The sequence below is a fragment of the Elephas maximus genome, chromosome X (assembly GCF_024166365.1).
Source record: "Elephas maximus indicus isolate mEleMax1 chromosome X, mEleMax1 primary haplotype, whole genome shotgun sequence".
Classification (NCBI taxonomy): domain Eukaryota; kingdom Metazoa; phylum Chordata; class Mammalia; order Proboscidea; family Elephantidae; genus Elephas; species Elephas maximus.
The window spans coordinates 54209200-54230164 of NC_064846.1; the positions used below are offsets into that span (position 1 = coordinate 54209200).

The 20965-nt window shown below is 43.2% G+C and overlaps 1 protein-coding gene across 1 annotated transcript; it reads right to left on the minus strand.

Moving 5' to 3' along the window:
- Positions 1 to 20542: 20542 nt before the first annotated feature.
- Positions 20543 to 20926, minus strand: LOC126068697 (histone H2B type 1-B-like). Its single transcript, XM_049871437.1, has one exon. The coding sequence runs from the start codon at positions 20924 to 20926 to the stop codon at positions 20543 to 20545; it is 384 nt and encodes a 127-aa protein (XP_049727394.1).
- Positions 20927 to 20965: the final 39 nt, after the last annotated feature.

Below are 20965 nucleotides of genomic sequence, written 5' to 3' on the forward strand. Positions count from 1 at the left end.
TGGCACAATAACAAGGCTTAGTCTAACCAGAGGATTTGAGCCTTAGAAATGGCTATGCTGATCACCAATACCTTACCTCCTGCTTGAAACCATTGTCCAATAGTCACTCAGCCCCTTTCAGCCAGAGACATGTTGCTTACACACTGCCCACCCCTGCCTCCTTGCAGCTTGTATTTGATAGTTCTAGGACTGGAGCCCCACACATTGTAGTTAATCCCTCCTCCAGTATTTGAAGTCAGTTGTTTGCCTGCCAACCATAACCCCACATTTTCTCCAGCTAAAACTTCTCAGGTCTTTTGGACCCAGGTTACACAGATGGGAAACCACCATGGTTGCACCATAAGATACATTCAGTTAACCCATTACCAGATCTCTTTGGATCCTGATTCTATCAGCCAACACATTTGCCCTCCTTTCAGTGTTGCTATCTGCAAATTTGATAAAGATGCTATACATCCATGATAGATTTAGCCACCTCTGCATTTGCATATTAATCCAGCACAAGATTAGGCCCATTTAAAAGGGCTTTAAAAGTGCACAAATATTGGCAGTTGAGCTGGGTCTGAACAATAACTCCAAATGTTCAGTTGCGTCTAATATCCATCCTTTTCACTAAAGTCTTGACTCCACCCTGGGCAGTGTAAGTGTTAAAATGAGTGGGAGCAGATGAGAGGTACATGGCAGGAGGTGAAAGACATGTAGCTGCTAAGTGAATACTCATGCAAATGTGAGTGGTAAAAAGAATTTCTTGCCTGGAGTAGTTTTGCCCTGCATTTCTTAAATATATAATGTGAGGCTACTTTTCTAGTTATTAGCCTTTCTGGCCAAACCAAACCTGTTGCTGTAGAGTCGATTCTGACTCATAACGACCCTACAGGACAGAGTAAAAGTGCCTCATAGTGTTTCCAAGGAGCGCCTGGTGGGTTTGAACTGCCGACCTTTTGGTTAGCAGCCAAATGCTTAACCACTGCGCCACCAGGGCCCCCCTTTCTAACCAGGGGGAGATTATTTTTCCCCTAATAAGCCCATTATAAGCAGGAATGTGATTTGAGATTTAGGGCCCCAAACTCACTTATTAAGGTCTTGCTGTAGCAGCTACATTTATGGAGAAAGGAAAAAGAGGTGATTTGATGGCAGGGCCTAGAGCATGTTGCTTGGCAGAGCTGCAGCTGGTAAGTGAAGAAACCAAGGCCCAGAGAGGGAAAGACATGTTCTTGAGGTCACACAGGATAAGGTGACACTCAATAAAGGAGGTAACTGAGGACAATGTACAGGACTTCGCTCAGGTGTCAGCTCGAATCCACCAGCTGCTCCTTGAAAACCCTATGGGGCAGCTCTACTCTGTACTACAGAGTTGCTATGAGTCCGAATGGATTCGTCAGCAATGGGTTATTTTCATGGTTATATCTCTCAGAACTTCTTAAAGGGTGATCCCTGAGTTGTGAGCATCAGAATCACCGTTGGTTGGTCAGTGGGTATTCCTGGGCCCCACCCCCAGAGATTCCAATTCAGTGAAGAAAATGGATGCTGTCTTGTCATAGTCTTACAAAATGATAGTGTGTGTATATATATACATATATATATACTTCCCTGTTTATGATGTGTGACTGAATGTTTTGTTTCTAATATCTGTCTTCTGGGTCTCTCATGTAGAATGTTTCTTTTCTGAAACTTAGTAGAGTAAAACCTGCGAATGCCAGAACCTGTATAAGGTGGCAACCTGTCAGAGAAGGAAACTGCAAATATTTCCCACGAATAGGAGTGACAGAAAAGTGGTAAGAGTGCACCCCGTCAAAGGCAGAAAACATGTGAGACCCAGAAAAACAAGGCAGTCTCATCGAGTTCCAGTTCTCACAGGTTTCAGTATTGACCTCGAGACAGGAAACAGATGGGGTAATTAGACTACAGGATTTTTACTTTAGATTATTGGTTCTCCAAGTGTGGTCCCTGGACCAGAAACATCAGCATCAACTGGGAGCTTGTTAGAAATGCAAACTCTCAGACTCACTCCAGAGCCACTGAATCTGAAACTGGAGGAGGGACCCAGCAATCTGTGGTTTAACACACCCTCCGGGTGACTCTGATGCACACTTGAGTCTAAGAACCACTGCTTGAGATAAACAGTGCACCACTAAAAGCGTTTTTAGGCCTGGGCTGTAATGGCTAGCCAGGATAGACACTGGGGAAGGAGAAAACATTTTTGCAATTCAGCAGGCATTTGTCAAGAGCCTTTTCGTGGGTTGAATTATGTCTCCCCAAAAATGTGTGTATCAATTGGGCTGGGCCATGATTCCCAGTATTGTGTGATTTTCCTGTATGTTGTAAATCCTGCCTCCATGATGTTAATGAGGGAGGATGGGCAGCAGTTGTGTTAGTGAGGCAGGACTCAATCTACAAGATTGGATTGTGTCTTGAGGCAATCTCTTGAGATTTAAAGGAAAGAAGCGACGCAGCGCTGTCCTTTGGACCTGGGGTCCCTGCGCCTGAGAAGCCCTCGACCAGGGTAATATTGATGATCAGGAATCTTTCCCCAGAGCTGACACAGAGAGAAATGTCCCCTGGGGCTGACACCCTGAATTTCGACTTGTAACCTAGTAGACTGTGAGAGAATAAATATCTCTTTGTTAAAGCCATCCACTTGTATTTCTATTATAGCAGCACTAGATGACTAAGACAAGCCTATTATGTCTAAAGGGTTGTGTAGGGAATACAGAGATAAGTAAGAGAAAGTTCTTATCCTACAGGGACTTACAGTATCATAGAAAGAATAAGGTAAGAAATACAGATGACTGACTCTGTGCCCAAATAGAGTATGTGGAGAGTCCTAGGTAAAATGCGGGTATGTATTAAGCCTTGGCATGTTCCTGGAACAGTCTGCTGCTCCTTCAAGGTATAGTGACCTACAATGAGTAGCATTGTTAGAGGTAGGAAATCGAGTCAAAAGTAATAAACTCTGTTTAGTAAGGGAATGTATATATTGCACAGACTCCAGCCATCACACATTTCTGTGCAGCTAGGTTTTAGAGCTCGGATGTATTTTCACAGAGGCTGGACCTGAATTATAAGGAGACAAGCAATTAGTAAGCAGAGACCTAGTGAAGGCAGGGATAGATGAGGGGGGCATATTATTATAATTATTATTACCACGTAGACAAAGAGAATACAAAAGGTCCTTCCTCTGGTCTCCTTGCTTTGCATAAGGAAAAAAGATGTAGTCCTGTCTTCTGAATCAAGCCCTGAGCTTTTCCACCTGCTTCAGAGCACATCTCCCACCCTGAAATAAGTTTTCTTAGAAGAGGACTGCCCACCGAGGTGAAGGCTTTTTCTTGGCACTTGGCTGTCCCAGTGTCCCTACTTCATTCTGATCCAGTAGCCATCATGACAGTTTAGGTCTAGCTTTCTATAATCCTAGACACATCACTGGGAGCAATGATTGGAACCCAGCATCTTCTTCCCTTGGCCCCAGCTCAGGCTGTACCTGTACATGGCAAGATAGCCAGGTTTTGGCTCAGCTCACCTGTTTCTGTGGTTGGCCTTTGTAATGAATAGCAACTTCCACTAAGGCTACATGGTTGTCTTCTCATCCACATCCTTTACGAGGTAGCTGAATTACCTGGGCAATGATTTACACATTTATCTCATCACTGTACACAGGGAGACATGACTTTTGTTACCAAGAACAGAAAAGAGCAAAAGGTCAGAAAGGAATAATATGCTGAGAACTAATTACAAGAAACAGCCAAATAGAATTTCATATCTGCATCATCTTTTCCAAAGATCAAAAATCTAACTTAGTATCATGACTTAAAATCTTTATGAAAAGGCACAGCCAAACGAGTTTTATAAATACCCTAGAACTTAAAGTAATGCATATTCACATCTAATAAGAATGTGTTGCTCTGGTCTCTTAAATGCATTGAAAAATGTTTTATTCTTGGCTTGGCAACTTCCTACCTATATGATAGTGGGAAAGTGACTTAATCTTTTATGTTTCAGTTTCTTTACCCATAAAAATGGAGGTATAGTTCACAGTAGCCCCCAAGAAGATAAAATACTTAGGAATAAATCTTACCAAAGATGTAAAAGACCAATACAAAGAAAACTACAAGACACTACTGCAAGAAACCAAGAGAGACCACGTAAGTGGAAAAACATACCCTGCTCATGGATAGGAAGACTTAACATAGTAAAAATGTCTATTCTACCAAAAGCCATCTATACATACAATGCACTTCCGATCCAAATTCCAATGACTTTTTTAATGTGATGGAGAAACAAATCACCAACTACATATGGAAGGGAAAGAAGCCCCGGTTAAGTAAAGCATTTACTGAAAAAGAAGAAGAAAGTGGGAGGCCTCACTCTACCTGATTTTAGAAGCTATTATACCACCACAGTAGTTAAAACAGCCTGGTACTGGTACAACAACAGACACATAGACCAATGGAACAGAATTGAGAATCCAGATATAAATCCATCCACATATGAGCAGCTGATATTTGACAAAGGACCAGTGTCAGTTAATTGGGGAAAAGATAGTCTTTTTAACAAATGGTGCTGGCATAACTGGATATCCATTTGCAAAAAAATGCAACAGGACCCATACCTCACACCATGCACAAAAGCTAACTCCAAGTGGATCAAAGACCTAAACATAAAGACTAAAACGATAAAGATCGTGGAAGAAAAAATAGGGACAACCTTAGGAGCCCTAATACAAGGCATAAACAGAATACAAAACATTGCCAAAAATGACGAAGAGAAACCAGATAACTAAAAAACTGGGAGCTCCTAAAAATCAAACACCTATGCTCATCTAAAGACTTCACCAAAAGAGTAAAAAGACCACCTACAGATTGGGAAAGAATTTTCAGCTATGACATCTCCGACCAGCGCCTGATCTCTAAAATCTATATGATTCTGTTAAAACTCAACCACAAAAAGACAATCAACCCAATCAAAAAGTGGGCAAAGGATATGAACACGCACTTCACTGAAGAAGATATTCAGGCAGCCAACAGATACATGAGAAAATGCTCTCGATCATTAGCCATTAGAGAAATGCAAATTAAAACTACGATGAGATTCCATCTCACTCCAACAAGGCTGGCATTAATCCAAAAAACACAAAAGAATAAATGTTGGAGAGGCTGTGGAGAGATTGGAACGCTTGTACACTGCTGGTGGGAATGTAAAATGGTACAACCACTTTGGAAATGTATCTGGCGTTTTCTTAAACAGTTAGAAATAGAACTACCATACAACCCAGAAATCCCACTCCTCGGAATATACCCTAGAGAAATAAGAGCCTTTACATGAACAGATATATGCACACCCACGTTTATTGCAGCTCTGTTTACAATAGCAAAAAGCTGGAAGCAACAAAGGTGACCACCAGCAGATGAATGGATAAATAAATTATGGTATATTCACACAATGGAATACTACCCATCGATAAAGAACAGTGAGGAATCTGTGAAACATTTCATAACGTGGGGGAACCTGGAAGGCATTATGCTGAGTGAAATTAGTTAGAGGCAAAAGGACAAATATTGTAGAAGACCACTATTACAAGATCTTGAGAAAAAGTATAAACTGAGAAGAACACATACTTTTGTGGTTACGAGGCGGGGAGGGAGGAAGGGTGGGAGAGGGTTATTTATGGATTAGTTAGTAGATAAGAACTACTTTAGGTGAAGGGAAGGACAATACTCAATACACGGAAGGTCAGCTCAACTGGACTGGACCAAAAGCAAAGAAGTTTCCGGGATAAACTGAATGCTTCAAAGGTCAGTGGAGCAAGGGCGGGGGTTTGGGGACTATGGCTTAAGGGGACTTCTAAGTCAATTGGCAAAATTATTCTCTTATGAAAACATTCTGCATCCCACTTTGAAGTGTGGCGTCTGGGGTCTTAAATGCTAACAAGCGGCCATCTAAGATGCATCAATTGGTCTCAACCCACCTGGATCAAAGGAGAATGAAGAACATCAAGGTCACATGATAACTATGAGCCCGAGACAGAAAGGGCCGCATGAACCAGAGACTTACATCATCCTGAGACCAGAAGAACTAGATGATGTCCGGCCACAACCGATGACTGCCCTGACAGGGAGCACAACAGAGAACCCCTGAGAGAGTAGGAGAAGAGTGGGATGCAGGCCCCAAGTTCTCATAAAAAGACCAGACTTAATGGTCTGACTGAGACTAGAAGAATCCCGGTGGTCATGGTCCCCAAACCTTCTGTTGGCCCAGGACAGGAACCATTCCCGAAGACAACTCATCAGACATGGAAGGGACCGGACAATGGGTTGGAGAGAGATGCTGATGAAGAGTGAGCTACTTGTATCAGGTGGACACTTGAGACTGTGTTGGTATCTCCTGTCTGGAGGGGAGATGGGAGGGTAGAGAGGGTTAGAAACTGGCAAAATTGTCACGAAAGGAGAGACTGGAAGGAGGGAGCGGGCTGACTCATTAGGGGAGAGTAAGTGGGAGTACAGAGTAAGGTGTATATAAGCTTATATGTGACAGACTGACTTGACTTGTAAGCTTGCACTTAAAGCACAATAAAAATTATTTAAAAAAATGGAGGTATAACACTATTTACTTCATGGGGATGTCATGAAAGGTAACTGAGGTATTCTACATAGAGTGCTTAGTATAGAGTTTGGAACCATTGCTGTTCAGTCAATGGTGACTCTTCTTAGTACTATTGCAATGTCTTGTCTAAACAACACAAACCAACATAGGAGTGTTGGCTATAAGGGTGATAAAGAAAGAGAGTGCAGTAAACTGGTAAGGTCAAAAGAACGGTAAATTCTGTTCACTCAATAATCTGGCTAATAGGTGCTAGGAATCACTGTTTTAAATAGTAACAATTATAATCAAGCCATTGATTTTACTACTGTACCGTATATTTTGTTTTCCCCAGGCATATCAAATGGCAAGGAAACATCTCTAAAGAACCATGTAAGGGAAATCAGATAGTAGATAAGTATTAACTTCGTGAAGGGAAAGACAACACACAAAGTAGGGTAAGTCAGCACAACTTGACCAAGGCAAAATCAAAGAAGCTTCCTAGACACATCCAAACACCTTGAGGGACCTAGTTACTGGGGCTAAGGGCTGGGAACCATGGTCTCGGGGAACATCTAGGTCAGCTGTCATAACACAGTTCATAAAGAAAATATCCTACATCCTACTTTGGTGAGTAGTGTCTGGGGTCTTAAAAGCTTGCGAGTGGCCATCTAAGATACATCTATTGGTTCCATCCCATCCAGATCAAAGGAGAATGAACAAAACCAAAGGCACAAGAAAACATTAGTCCAAAGGACCACATGAACCACAGCCTCCACCAGCCTCAGCCTAGAAGAAATAGATGGTGCCCAGCTACCACCACCTACCGCTCTGTCAGGGATCATAATAGACAGTTCTGGACAGAGTGGGGGGAAAATGTAAGACAAAATCCAAATTCACCAACAAAAAGACCAGACTTACTTGTCTGACAGAGAGTGGAGGAACCCCCGAGACTATGGCCTCTGGACACCCTGCTAGCTCAGAACTGAATCTACTCCCAAAATCCACCTTCCAGCCAAAGATTAGGCAGGCCTATAAAACAAACAATAATACACATGAGGAATGTGCTGCTTAATACAATCAAGTATATGAGAACAAGTGGGCAACACCTGCTCAAAAGAAAAGATGAGATGGCAAGAAGGGACAGGAAAACTGGATAAATGGACACAGGCAACCTGGGGTGAAAAGGAAAAGAGAGAGAGTGCTGACACAATGCAAGGGATTGCAGCCAATGTCACAAAACAATTTGTATAAATTTTTGAAAGAGAAACTAATTTGCATTGTAAACTTTCACCTAAAGCATAATAATATTAAAAAAAAAAAGAGCCAGGTAAGGACACTGACATAACTGTGTGGCTAGTAATTAAAGGCAAGTGCATTGATTGAACAGATCACCAATACATCTGATGTATAACTGGATATTCTTCATGTGGAAACAACAGTCATGTTTCTGCAGCAACGTTGGGGTGTAGAAGGCTGAGTGTGGATCATCAAGTAATTGCTGTTTTATCCCAACTTGAAATATTTTCTTATGCCTTGCTTTCCACCCTTTCCCCTGCTAATTTGCAACATGGTATATTGGCCACATTGATGGAAAGCGGAATGGCTTATATATGCTTAAGACAGCTATTGCAACTCGGAATTAACCATAGAAGTGTTGAACTAAGTGCTGCTTGAAGAACTTCTGTGGTTGCACAAACAAATCAGATTCATTGTATAGCTTTGCAGGAAGGCTAACTTGATGCTTTTGCTTTTATAACTCTGAGCTCATCACAACGCCTTCAAGAAAAAGATCTATGAAGAGGCTTGCTGCAAAGGGAGGCCCACCTCAGACTGCCTGCGTATCCACACCTTGAAGGCAGGCAACATATCCACAGTCTGAGATAAGTCTGAGATGAGAGAAGATGTTCAAGTGCCTGGGCTCTGGACTCAGATGGACCTGGGTTTGTACCTCTGCTTTTCTTTTAGCATTTGTGGGATCTTTGGACAAGTTTTTTTTTTTTTTGACAAGTTACTTAGACTCTCTGTGCCTTGTCTGCTTTCTCTTCCTCCCCCTCCCCCCCCGCCAAAAAAAATGAGGATAAAAAGAGTCTATATTACAAAGGATTATTAACCAAAAAAAAAAAAAAACAAATCCAGTGCCGTGGAGTCGTTTCCGACTCATAGCGACCCTATAGGACAGAGTAGAACTGCCCCGTAGAGCTTCCAAGGAGCGCCTGGCGGATTTGAGCTGCCGACCTTTGGGCTGTAGCACTTAACCACTACGCCACCAGGGTTTCCAAAGGGTTATTGGAAGGAGTCCATGAGATAAGCAGACTACAGAAAACACTCACTCCCATTCTCATGGGGTTAATACTGGGAATCAGACAGCTACTAGCAGGACTTCGAACTGGTTTGTTCCAATTCAGACCCCTGCTGAGAATTTGCATTTCCACCCCAGAAATACTGAATCAGAAACTGCAATTTAACAAAACCCCCAGGTGATTCTTATGTATAATAAATTTTTGAGAACCACTGCTCTACTAGTGGTTCTCAGAATGGGTCCCTAGCCAGTAGCAGTAGCATCACCTGGGAACTTGTTAGAAATGCAAATTCTCAGCAGGGGTTTGAAATGGATCAAACCAGTTCCAAGCCCTGCTTTATAGACAGATAGGAAAGAAAAGTTCAGTGCAGGGGAGTATGGTATATATGTTGCTGTGTGGAAACCCCAAGTTCTGCTCAGCTCGACTTGTTACCACCAATAAACAACAGGCCGAGTTGGGAGATCAGAAAGGCCCCTTCATTTCATTGGCCAAGGAAAGGAGGCAGTGGGGGCTCCTGCCTCCAAGACTGCTCGCAGGCAGCTTGGGGAGGTAGGTTTCACAGAGAGTAGACGATGCAATGTAAATTCATCATGAATATTCAGGATTGACCTTAATGCAGGCACTCAGGGCTTGGGGATGACTATGCATTTTCTCTAGACACGGGTTCCATTCTCCAGGGTGGAGGAAGAGGTTGATTTTTCTTCATTAGCATGTGAAATCTCCACGCAGAGGCAGAGTGCTTATATGTATTTTGCACTTAATGAGCTAATAGGTCACTTGAAGTGTTAAGATGGCATAGAAAACCTGCTAAAAACCGGGTGAGGCCCACTATGGCTGTCCTGTGGTTATCTTGTCAAGGACAATTTCTGGCCCGTTCTATGGTTATCTTGTCAAGGTCCGTTTCAGAAGAATGTACAGGGTATTCTACTCGGAAACAGCACGGCAGGTGTCTCTTAGAAGTGCTGAGCTCTGAGACTGCCTGTCTCATATACATCCAAGAGGGCCGAGTGGACTAGCCATGCAATGCAAGTGGTCTTACCAGTAGTCGGGGGAGGGGGGGAGGATCACTCTCCTGTCTAACACATGTTCGTTCACTTATACATCAATTTATCTGTCCATTCAACAAAGATCTTAGAGGTACAATGCTCACAACATTTTACCTGATCTGGAAACCTTGGGAAGTACAGAGTGGAAAATTGGGATGTGTTTGAGAGTGGAAGGGATGTTACTAAGAATTACAGGGACAACAGGCAAAATTAGGACATTGCTTGGAAAAAGCTTTGGGAATAAGACAAAGAATAAATAGCCGCTTTTCAAGCTTCCTCTGAACTCCACCCCCGCCACCCCGCACCCTTATTCTCCTCTTACCTCCAAATGACAGTCCCTGATTAAAGAGGCAGAGTTTGATGATGAGTCAAGAATCAGGACCAATCCCATTTGGGGCGGAGCATTGGACTGGGGGAGGTGTTTTCATCCTCCCAAGTTAGGGCCGTGAGCTTAATTTTGTCAAAACACGTGTTTAAACGTGGGGGGAAAAAAGTTCAACATTCAAATAGCTTGAGGAAAAAGAAGGGGGGAGGCAACTTAATTCTCTGAATTGGTCAGCATCATTCTCATAATTTGATACAAGAGGTAGGAGACATGGCCATTACCAGCTCTGAATTCATATTCTTAAATGTCCATGAATAAAAACAGACAAACGAACAACGCGCAAAGAATCACATCAATTTCCTCCTCAATCTCCATGGCTGGACACCCCAGGAATGCTCCTATTGGCTCAACTCAGGTCATCGCCCCACAATTTAAACCAATGGCTGTGGCTCAGAGGCTGCAGGGCTTTCATTGGCTGAGCCAGTGGAGCGTGGGGTTGGGCTGCACTGTTTGGACACTCCCATCAACCGTGTTATGTGTAATTGCCGGTCAGGAAGGTTTGTGTTTTTAAAAAACCAAAGAGTCCAGCCTGGAAAAGAATAGAATTACATAAATTTGAATGCACTAGAATAATAATTTCAGTCTAGGGAGCTTAAAAGGGTACTTTTTTTCTTGAAAATGTTGATTTTTTGTTCTGTACCCCCCTTTGATTATATATTAAAATAAATTCCTTAATATGAGTCGTGTTAAAAAAAAGTTTGATGGGATATTTCCGTTCTATTAAAACTTTTCCCTATATTCGTGCGTATAGGGAAATTCTGGTGGCATAGCAGTTAAGGGCTACGGCTGCTAACCAAAAGGGTCGGCAGTTCGAATCTGCCAGGCGCTCCTTGGAAACCCTACGGGGCAGTTCTACTCTGCCTTATAGGGTCGCTATGAGTCGGAATCGTGCATATAATTTGTTGTTTATAGCAGTAAAGCCATTTCCCTTACTTCATTTTTCTTCTGTGAAACACCGCATTAGATGATTGCTCACTTAGTTCTTTTGCTCCTCATTCACCCACTGAATTCATAACAAGATGAACTTTTATTTCCCCCATCAGAATGCTAGAAACTAGTCAAAGGGTTACAACAACTAAGCAAACACTAAATCAAGAAAAAGATAACTGCTAAATGAAAGGAAAGTTTTGGTTTTCTACTTGACTGTGCCCCACCCACACCTTGGCTTGGTATGGTCATCTTAAAGAGGCAACAGCCCGATTTCCTGGAGAGGGAGGCTGGTCTCTGGCTCTAGAGGGAGCTGACTTTATTCCCAAATTATCGTGTATGTCAGTACTAACCTGCTTGGGAGCTGCCTGAAAGACTGAAGCAAGGCACTTGTCTCAGTTTGTCCTGTCTTGGGGCTCCTGCAGGGCTGAGGGACAGTGGAAAATGACCTGTAAGGCTGTAACTCCCTGGGGCTAAAGAGTGCCATTAAGGCATAATATAGGTGCCTAAAGAGTGGGAGAGAGTTTCTTTTGGAAATTAAGGCTTCCAAAATCACCGTGCATATGGAGGACTTGAGAAAGCCAAGTGTATGCCCAAGGAAAGACGCATGCTCAGAAATTACCTAAGAAGACCCTATACTTTTGCCTCAGGGTGATCCCTAGCTTCCATGCAAGCCTGGCTAAGTGTTGAAGGAGGGTCCTGCACAGAACCGATTTGGGAAGACTGGGGGACTACAAATCAATAACAGAAGAAAACTGGAAATTTCACAAATATGTGGAACTTAAACGTCACACTATTAAACAACCTATGGATCAAGCACAACATACCAGAATTTATGGGTGACAGCAAAGGCAGAGCTCAGAAGGAAATTTAAAGCCATACATGCTTACATTAGAAAAGAAAGATCCCAAATCAATAACCTAACTTTATACATTGAGAAACTAGAAAAAGAGGGGCAAACTAAGCCAAAAGCTACCACAAGGAAGAAAATAATGAAGATTAGAGAACAGATAAATGAAATAGAGAATAGAAAAACAATACTCAATGAAACCAAAAGTTGATTCTTTGAAAAAATCAATAAAATCAGCAAAACTTTAGCTAGACTGATAAGGAAAAAAAGAGAGAAGATTAAAAAAAAAGGTAAAATCGGAAATAAGAGTAAAGATATTACTATTGACCTTACAGAAATAAAAAGGATTATAAGAGAATACTATGAACAATTGTACGCCAACAAATTAGATAACCTAGATGAAATGGAAAAACTCCTAGAAACACATAAAACATTTAAATCTCCTCAAGAAGAAAATCTCAACAGACCTATAACAGGTGAAGAGACTGAATAAGTATTCAAAAATTTCCCGACAAAGAAAATACAAGACTAGGGAATTCTATCAGACATTTAAAGAAGAATTAGCATCAGTCCTTCTCAAACTCTCTCAAAAAATGGAAGAGGAGGGAACACTTTCTAAACCATTTTATGAGACCAGCATTACTTTGATACCAAAGCCAGATAAAGAAACTACAGGCCAATATTCCTCATGAATATATAGCTATAAAAATCCTCAGCTGGTGGGGGTGCAAAATGGTGCAGCTTCTGTGGAAAACAGTTTGATAGTTCGTCAACAATCTGACCATAGAATTACCATATAACCCAACAATTCCAACCCAAAAGACTTGAAAGCAGGGACTCAAATGGATACTTGTACACTCATATTCATTGCAGCATTAGTCACAATAGCCAAAAAGGTGGAAACAACCCAAGTGCCCATCAACAGACGAATGGATAAATAAAAGTGGCATATACATACAGTGGAATATCGTTTTTATGTGCCCTAGAGTCAATTCTGACTTACAGTGACCCTGTAGGACAGTGTAGAACAGCCCTATAGGGTTTCCTTGGCTGTGAATCTTTATGAGATCAGATTGCCAGGTCTTTTCTCCCCTGGAGTGGCTGGCTGATGGGTTCGAACCACTGACCTTTCGTTTAGCTGCCAAGCTTTTAGCCATTTTGCTACCTGGGCTCCTTCATGTAATATGACTCAGTGATACTGCTTTGTATTCCCAGTGCCTGGAACAGATTAAGTCCACAATCAGTGTTTGATTATGAAGTAGTGTTTGATTGCTCAGCACACATGGAGCATCAACAGAGCTCAGCACTTATCTGCTTTCGAAATCAAAACACAGGCCACATAGAATTTGGGCCTTCTTGGTGGACTGCCAAGGGTGGAGTGGGAGAGAGCCCATACTCACTTTCTCTTTCCTGTTCAAATAAATGCAGATCACTTCAATTTACATATGAGGAAATTAAGCTTCAGAGAAATTAAGCAAGCTGCCTAATGCCACAAAGGCTATAAAGTATAAGCTAAATGGAGTGGTATTTTGGAATCTTTATATCTCAAGCTGAGGAATACAGAATTGACCCAGTGAAGTGGAGTGATGAAAGGGTATATTATGGGAAGTAGTGTGCTAGAAGTATGGTGATGATGCTATTAACATAAAAGCAATACCATTTGTTGAGATTCTACCACTATTATAGAGTAGCTCTAAACATTCTCAGCTCTCTCTAATCCTTAAAAAAAAACAAAAACAAACCCTCATGGGATATCACACCTCTCTTTTCTACTTACTGACCAGTATCCCTTCTCTCTGCCACTTGTCTGTCAGTTTGTTATACTGTCATTGCTTGCATGTTGTTGTGATGCTAGAAGCTATGCCACTGGTATTCCAAATACCAGCAGAATCACCCATGGTGAACAGGTTTCAGCAAAGCTTCAAGACTAAAACAGACTAGGAAGAAGGACCTGGGGATCTACTTCTAAAAAATTGGCCAGTGAAAACCTTATGAATAGCTGTAGAACACTGTCTGATATAGTGCCAGAAGATGAGCCCCTCAGGTTGGAAGGCACTTAAAATACGACTGGGGAAGAGCTGCCTCCTCAATGTAGAGTTGACCTTAATGACATCCATTAATAATCAGAATATGGAATGTACAAACTATGAATCTAGGAGAATTGGAAGTCATCAAAAATGAAACAGAATGTTTGAAGATAGATACCTTAGATATTAGTGAGCTGAAACGGACTGGTATTGGCCATTTTGAATCAGACAATCACATGGTCTACTATGCAGGGAATGATAAATCGAGGAGGAATAGTGTCACATTCATTGTCAAAAAGAACATTTCAAAATCCATTCTGAAGTACGCTGTCAGTGATAGGATAGTATCCATACACCTACAAGGAAGACCAGTTAATATGACTATTATTCAAATAGTCCGAACACTAATGCCAAAAATGAAGAAATTGAAGATTTTTACCAACTTCCGCAGTCTGAAACTGATCAAACATACAATCAAGATGCATTGATAATTTCTGGTGATTGGAATGCAAAAGTTGGAAACAAAGAAGGATCAGTAGTTCGAAAGTGTGGCCTTGGGGAGAGAAACAACGCCCAGAGATTGCATGACAGAACTTTACAGGATCAATGACCTATTCATTGGAAATATTTTTTTTTAAACAACATAAATGGCAACTATACACATGGACCTCAGCAAATGGAACACATAGGAATCAAATCGACCACATCTATGGAAGGAGACAATGGAGAAACTCAATAACATCAGTCAGGACAAGGCCATAGGCCGACTCCAGAACAGACCATCAATTGCTCATATGAAAGTTCAAGCTGAAGCTGAAAAATTAGAACAAGTCCATGACAGCCAAAGTACTACCTTGAGTATATCCCACTTGAATTTAGAGACCATCTCAAGGACAGATTTGACACACCGAACACTAATGACTGAAGACCAGACCAGTTGTGGGATGATATCAAGGACATCACACATGAAGAAAGCAAAAGGTCATTAAAAAGACAGGAAAGAAAGAAAAGACCATGGCTTCGGGCAGGTGCACCTTAGTCCTCAAAGTAACATCTTTGCTTCTGAACACTTTCAAGAGGTCTTTTGCAGCAGATTTGCACAACACAACACATCTTTTCATTTCCTGACTGCTCCTTTCATGGGTGTTGATTGTGGATGCAAGTAAAATGAAATCTTTGGCAAATTCAATATTATATCCATTTATCATGATATTGTTTATTGGTTCAGTTGTGAGGCTTTTTGTTTTATGTTGAGGTATAATCTATACTGAAGGCTGTGGTCTTTGATCCTCATCATTAAGTGCTTCAAGTCTTCTTCACTTTTCGCAAGCAAGGTTGTGTCATCTACATAACGCAGGTTGTTAATGAATCTTCCTCCAATCCTGATGCCGCACTCTTCTTCATATAGTCAAGATTCTCATCTTATTTACTCAGCATACAGATTGAATAAATATGGTGAAAGGTTATAACCCTGACACACAACTTTCCTGATTTTAAACCATGCAGTATCTCCTTGTTCTACTCGAACAACTGCTTCTTAATCTACGTACAGGTTCCACATTAGCACAATAAAGTGCTCTGGAATCCCCATTCTTCACAATGTTATCCATAATTTGTTATGATCCATAGAGTCAAATGCCTTTGCATAGTCAATAAAACACAGGTAACTATCTTTCTGGTATTCTCTTCTTTCAGCCAAGATCCATCTGACATCAGCACTGATCTTCCTCCTTCCCTGTCCTCTACTGAATCCAGCTTGAATTTCTGGCACTTTCCTGCCAATGTACTGGGGCAAACATTTTTGAATTATCCTCAGCAAAATTTTACTTGTAGGTGATATGAATGAAACCATTCAACAATTTCGTCATGCCTTTGGATCATCTTTCCTTGGCATGGGCACATAAAAATGGATCTCTTTCAGTCGGTTGGCCAGGTAGGTGTCTTTCAAATTTCTTCCCATAAGCAAGTGTGCGCTTCCAGTTTTTCATCTGTTCGTTGAAACATCTCAATTGATATTCCATCAATTCCTGGAACCTTGCTTTTCACCTATGCCTTCAGTGCAGCTTGGACTTCTTCCTTCAGGACTGTCAGTTCTTGATCATATGCTACCTCCTGAAATGGTTGAACGCCGACCAGTTCTTTTTGATACAGTGACTTTCTGTATTCCTTCCATCTTCTTTTGCTGATTCCTGCATCTTTCAATTGTTTGCTCCTAGAATCCTCCAATACTGCAATTCGAGGCTTGAATTTTTTCTCCAGTTCTTTCAGATTCAGAAATGCCGAGCGTGTTCTTCCTTTTGGTTTTCTAACTCCGGGTCTCTGCACATTCCATTAAAGCGTTCTCTTCTCAAGCCCCCCTTTTGAAATCTCCTGTTCAGCTGTTTTACTTCATCATTACTTCCGTTCACTTTAGCTACTCTACCTTCAAGAGCAAGTTTCACAGTCTCTTCCAAAATCCATTTTGGTCTTTTTCTTTCTTTCCTGTCTTTTTAATGACCTTTTGCTTTCTTCATGTATGATGTCCTTGATGTCACCCCACAGCTCATCGGTCTTCAGTCATCAGTGTGTTTAGCATAGAGAACGTGAAAACCTTCCCTCTCCAAACGCATAGAAACACTTGACAAAAACAGGATAAACGTTATTTGAAATGCTTAACTGAGCTTGAAAAGTGCCCAAAATTAACAGGAAATGGAGATCTTTTTATAAAATCTAAGCCCTTGAGGACTGCACCCTCAGTGAAAGAGTGCACTTGTTCCACTGAGAATGGGAAATGACAAGGAAACCTTTATCTCCTGGCCTTTGCTCTGGATGAGGGGAAAAAGTCACCCCTGAGAATTTGTAATCATAGGTCTGTCCTCAGGTGGCTTTGGAGTTCAAATTAACACTATCAGCATGGTCCAATTAATTCCTGGTAGCAAACCCAAACACGTAGCAAAAGCAAATCTAATCCTTTACGGAAGAGCCCACCCATAACTGAAGCTTTAACGGGATTCACACCATCGAGTCAGGCAAAACCTGCACATAATCCAAAAACAAGCCGTGGTCAGCACAAACAATAAACCAAAGATGTAGACCTCCAGAGGCTTTTTATCAGATGCAAACTATTAACGAAATGTGTTCAACATGCTTAAGTAAATGAGACGATAGTAAAAAAAAAAGAAACAAAGACACAACTGGTTATCCAAAATTAGAAAATAGAATTTCAGAAATGAAAAATATCATCCCTGGAATTCAAATACTAGTGTACCTTTAAACAACCAATTAGACATAGCTAGAAAGGGAATTAGTGAACAGGAAGATAGATGAAAGAAATGACACGGAACACCCCCTAGAGAGACAAAGAGAAAGAAAGGGTGAAAGAGAGTTGAGGAGACATAAGGAATGGAATAAGAACGTATAAAGAATATCACATGGGTGATTCAGAAGGAGAAAACTGAGGAAATTGAAGAGAAACGATATTCAAAGAGGAAATGGCTGGCTGTTTCCCAGAATTAAGGAAAAGCCTTATTCCCTAGCTTCAGGAGGCACACCTGGACACAGCTGACATTGTGCCCTGATTCCTTCCCAAGGAGCTATTGGAACAAAACCCCCGGCCTTGACTCCAAGGGGTTTCAAAAGATTCTGGGTTAACAACTGTCTTCAAGGAGGCTCCTTGGAGCTGTGCTTACTCTAGAATCCTCCTTGAGAAGTGGCCGATGGACCGATACTAATTTGGGGCATCTTGGAGACACCATGGATTTCCCTAGGACAACTGCCCAGGGGGTTAAACCTGACTCCTCACCTCTCCCTTCTCCTGTTCAAGAGGTGACTGCATCACCCCACCTAGGCTTGGGAACACACTGGGCCCTGTATCTTTCTTGTCTATAGCTTTTGCCTAAGCAGTCTTCCCTCCACTAAGCGAAAGAAAGGTTGCACACACACGCCTGGCTCTGGTCCCTTCTTCTCTCCATCCTGCCATCTACCCACCCACAGGCATCCACTGGAAACATAATTTAGCATAAGATTCCGACTCCAGCCTGGATTAGATTTCTGGCTAGGCCACTTACTTACTTGTTATATGACCTCAATTAGTTGGCCACCTCTCTGGTCCGCCAAGGAGAGTTATGCCTACCTATCCTGGACAGAAAACGTAGGGAATGAGGGTGAGGACTAAATGTATATGCATAACACGTGCAGCAGAGAACCTGCCACATAGTACCATCAAGGGCTCAATAAATGATAGTTACAATACCAGGCCGCTAACTGCAAGGTTGGAAGTTCCAGTCCACCCAGAGGTGCCTGGGAAAGAGACCCGGCGATGTACATCTGAAAGATCAGAGCCGCTGAAAGAAAACCCTCTGGAGCACAGTTCTACTCTGACACACACTGGGGTTGCCACGCGTTGGAATCAACTCCATGCAGCTGGTTTATGGAGACTTTTGTAGTGCTGAGTGAGCCCTGGGAGCTGAGGAAGGATAAAATGAGGCCCTCACCCTCTGTGACTTTATGACTGAATTGGAGAGCCAGCAAAGGCATACTCCCAGTGACTGTCACCAGAAGGCAGCATCTGATCAAGGCCACGTGCCTGTATCTTGGGGTTCACAGTGCAGAGAGAGGAGGCAGGGAACTCACCATAGGCCTGTACCAGACACTGCACCTGGCATGCTACGCCTGTTCTCTCACTCGGCCCTAACCACAACCCTTCCACAGAGGTCTCATAAATAGTATGTCCCTTTTCCAGTGGAAGATCCCGAGGCTAAAGTTGGTGGTTGTTGCTGTTAGGTGCCATCAAGTCAGTTCCAACTCACAGTGACCCTATAGGAGAGAGCAGAACTGCTCCATAGGGTTTGCGAGGAGGGGCTGGTGGATTTGAACTGCGGACCTTCCGGTTAGCAGCCGAGCTCTTAACCACGGCACCACCGGGGCTCAAGGAGGGAGCAGTAATTATGGGCCGGGATGGACAAGACATCTTCACAGAGGAGCCAGGCTTCGAGCCGAGACTTGAAAGGTGAATAGGCTTCAGACAGGCCAAGAGTGAGGCGGTGAGGATTTCACCGTGATGAGGAGGAGGAGCTTGCCACAAAGCCCTGAGTCGGCAATGCCCAAAGGCAGTGGCCGAACAGGACTCTTTCGCTTTGCTCCCTAGCAACCCCCCATCACAACTGAGAGCAGCCTTATCTCTGCAACTTCACACACGTGGGGCTTAGCAGAGAAAAGTCATCATCCTCCCTTATCTCGCTGTCAGCCCTAAGCGAACAGATGGGGCCAAGGAGCCAGGAGAGAGTGCCCAGACAGGTGTCTGGCACCCAATCTCACCCCAACCTCCTCCAAGAACCTGAGGGCATGGCTTTCACTGAATGCTTAATAGGCACCCAGCGCTCTCTGCATCTTCCCACAGACTCCTCAGGGCAACTTTGCAGAACCCCATTCTACACAGGAGGAAACTGAGGCTCAGAGAGGTCAGGTAACTCATCCTAGGCAACACAGGTAGTAAGAGGTAGAGCTGGGGTTTGAACCCAGGTCCCATCTGACTGCAAAACCCGTGCCCCTAACCGCTCTTGCCGTGCAGTCTAGTCCATCAGCTCACATCAGCGGGAGGTCCCAAACAGACGCTCTCACCGCTTTGTGCCTCCTCTTTTCCCTGTTAATGCAGCCCAGCGACACCAACTGTCTCCAGAAAACAAAGGCACCGGAACTTTACAAAGGGAGCAAATTATGAGAAAGACATTAAAAGCAAAGCACTCTCCTTCTCCCATCAACCAACCCTTGGGCTCTGCAAATCCCCAACCCACAAGAGGTGCCCTTATTTCATCCCCAGACCTTTTGCCTAGAAGGGTGACCACTCCCGCTGAATGTGCCTGTTGTCCCCGTTCACTCTTAAACGTGTTTCTATGTATTGGTCAAGAAGCTCTGCGGTCACCCTACCTATGAAGGGACACAGATGCCTCACACCTCGGGTTTTTGCAGCCACGACACACCTGTCTCCTCTGAGCCAGGGTAGGGAGTCCCACCCTTTGGGAAAAGTAGCCAACGTTTCTTTGAGGTGGGGGGAATAAGGAAGGGAGAAGCCAGGGATGTGATATGGAGGGGGTTCCCAGTACAATCCAGCTTGTTGGAGCTGGAGTGGTTGTGGAACAAGCCTGAATGAGCGCCTGGAGTGCACAGCTTGCCCTAGTTGGGAGCAGGCAGGGGTGAGCACAGCCCGCCCTCTCAGGCCAGCTGTACCTCAACTACAAGGCAGGTACAGAGCTGAAGAACACAAACTCCACTACAGGTCAATTCGGTTTGATAACGTTTAATTCACATTAAAATCGTTTTTAAAATAGGCAGAATGCCACTAGGCCCAAAACGGAAGTATCTGAAACTTCAGCGGGCTCCAGTTCTTTTAATGAAATCGTGGGTGGCTCTGAAGAGGGCTTTTGGTTTGATGCCCAGGATCCGCTCGAGGCAGCTCACTTGCGGCTTTTGTACCTAGAAACGGCCTTGGTGCCCTCGGACACGGCGAGCTTGCCGAGCTCCCCGGGCAGCAGCAGGCGAGCGGCGGTCTGGATCGCTCTGGACGTGATGATGGTCGAGTGACTGGTGTAACCGGCCAGGTGGGTGGCCTCTTCTGCGATGCGCTGGAAGATGTCTTTAAGTAAGCAATTTATGACGCCCACGGCCTTCCGGGAAATGCCGAGTTCAGAGTGAACCTTCTTCAGGACCCTGTAAATAAAGATGGAGAAGCCGTCGTGGCGGCATCGGCATCGCTTTCGCATCTTCTGCTCCTTAGTCTTAGAGCCAGCTTTCTTGGACTTCTTCCTGCTAGTGCAAACGCCAGAAGACGGCTCAGCCATGACAGAGGCAACTTGTCAGTACCTCGAAGGAAAAGAGAA

What these genes read in the sequence shown, in the direction of transcription:
- LOC126068697 (XM_049871437.1), bottom strand. Translation starts at nt 20,926, where the DNA reads ATGGCTGAGCCGTCTTCTGGCGTTTGCACTAGCAGGAAGAAGTCCAAG.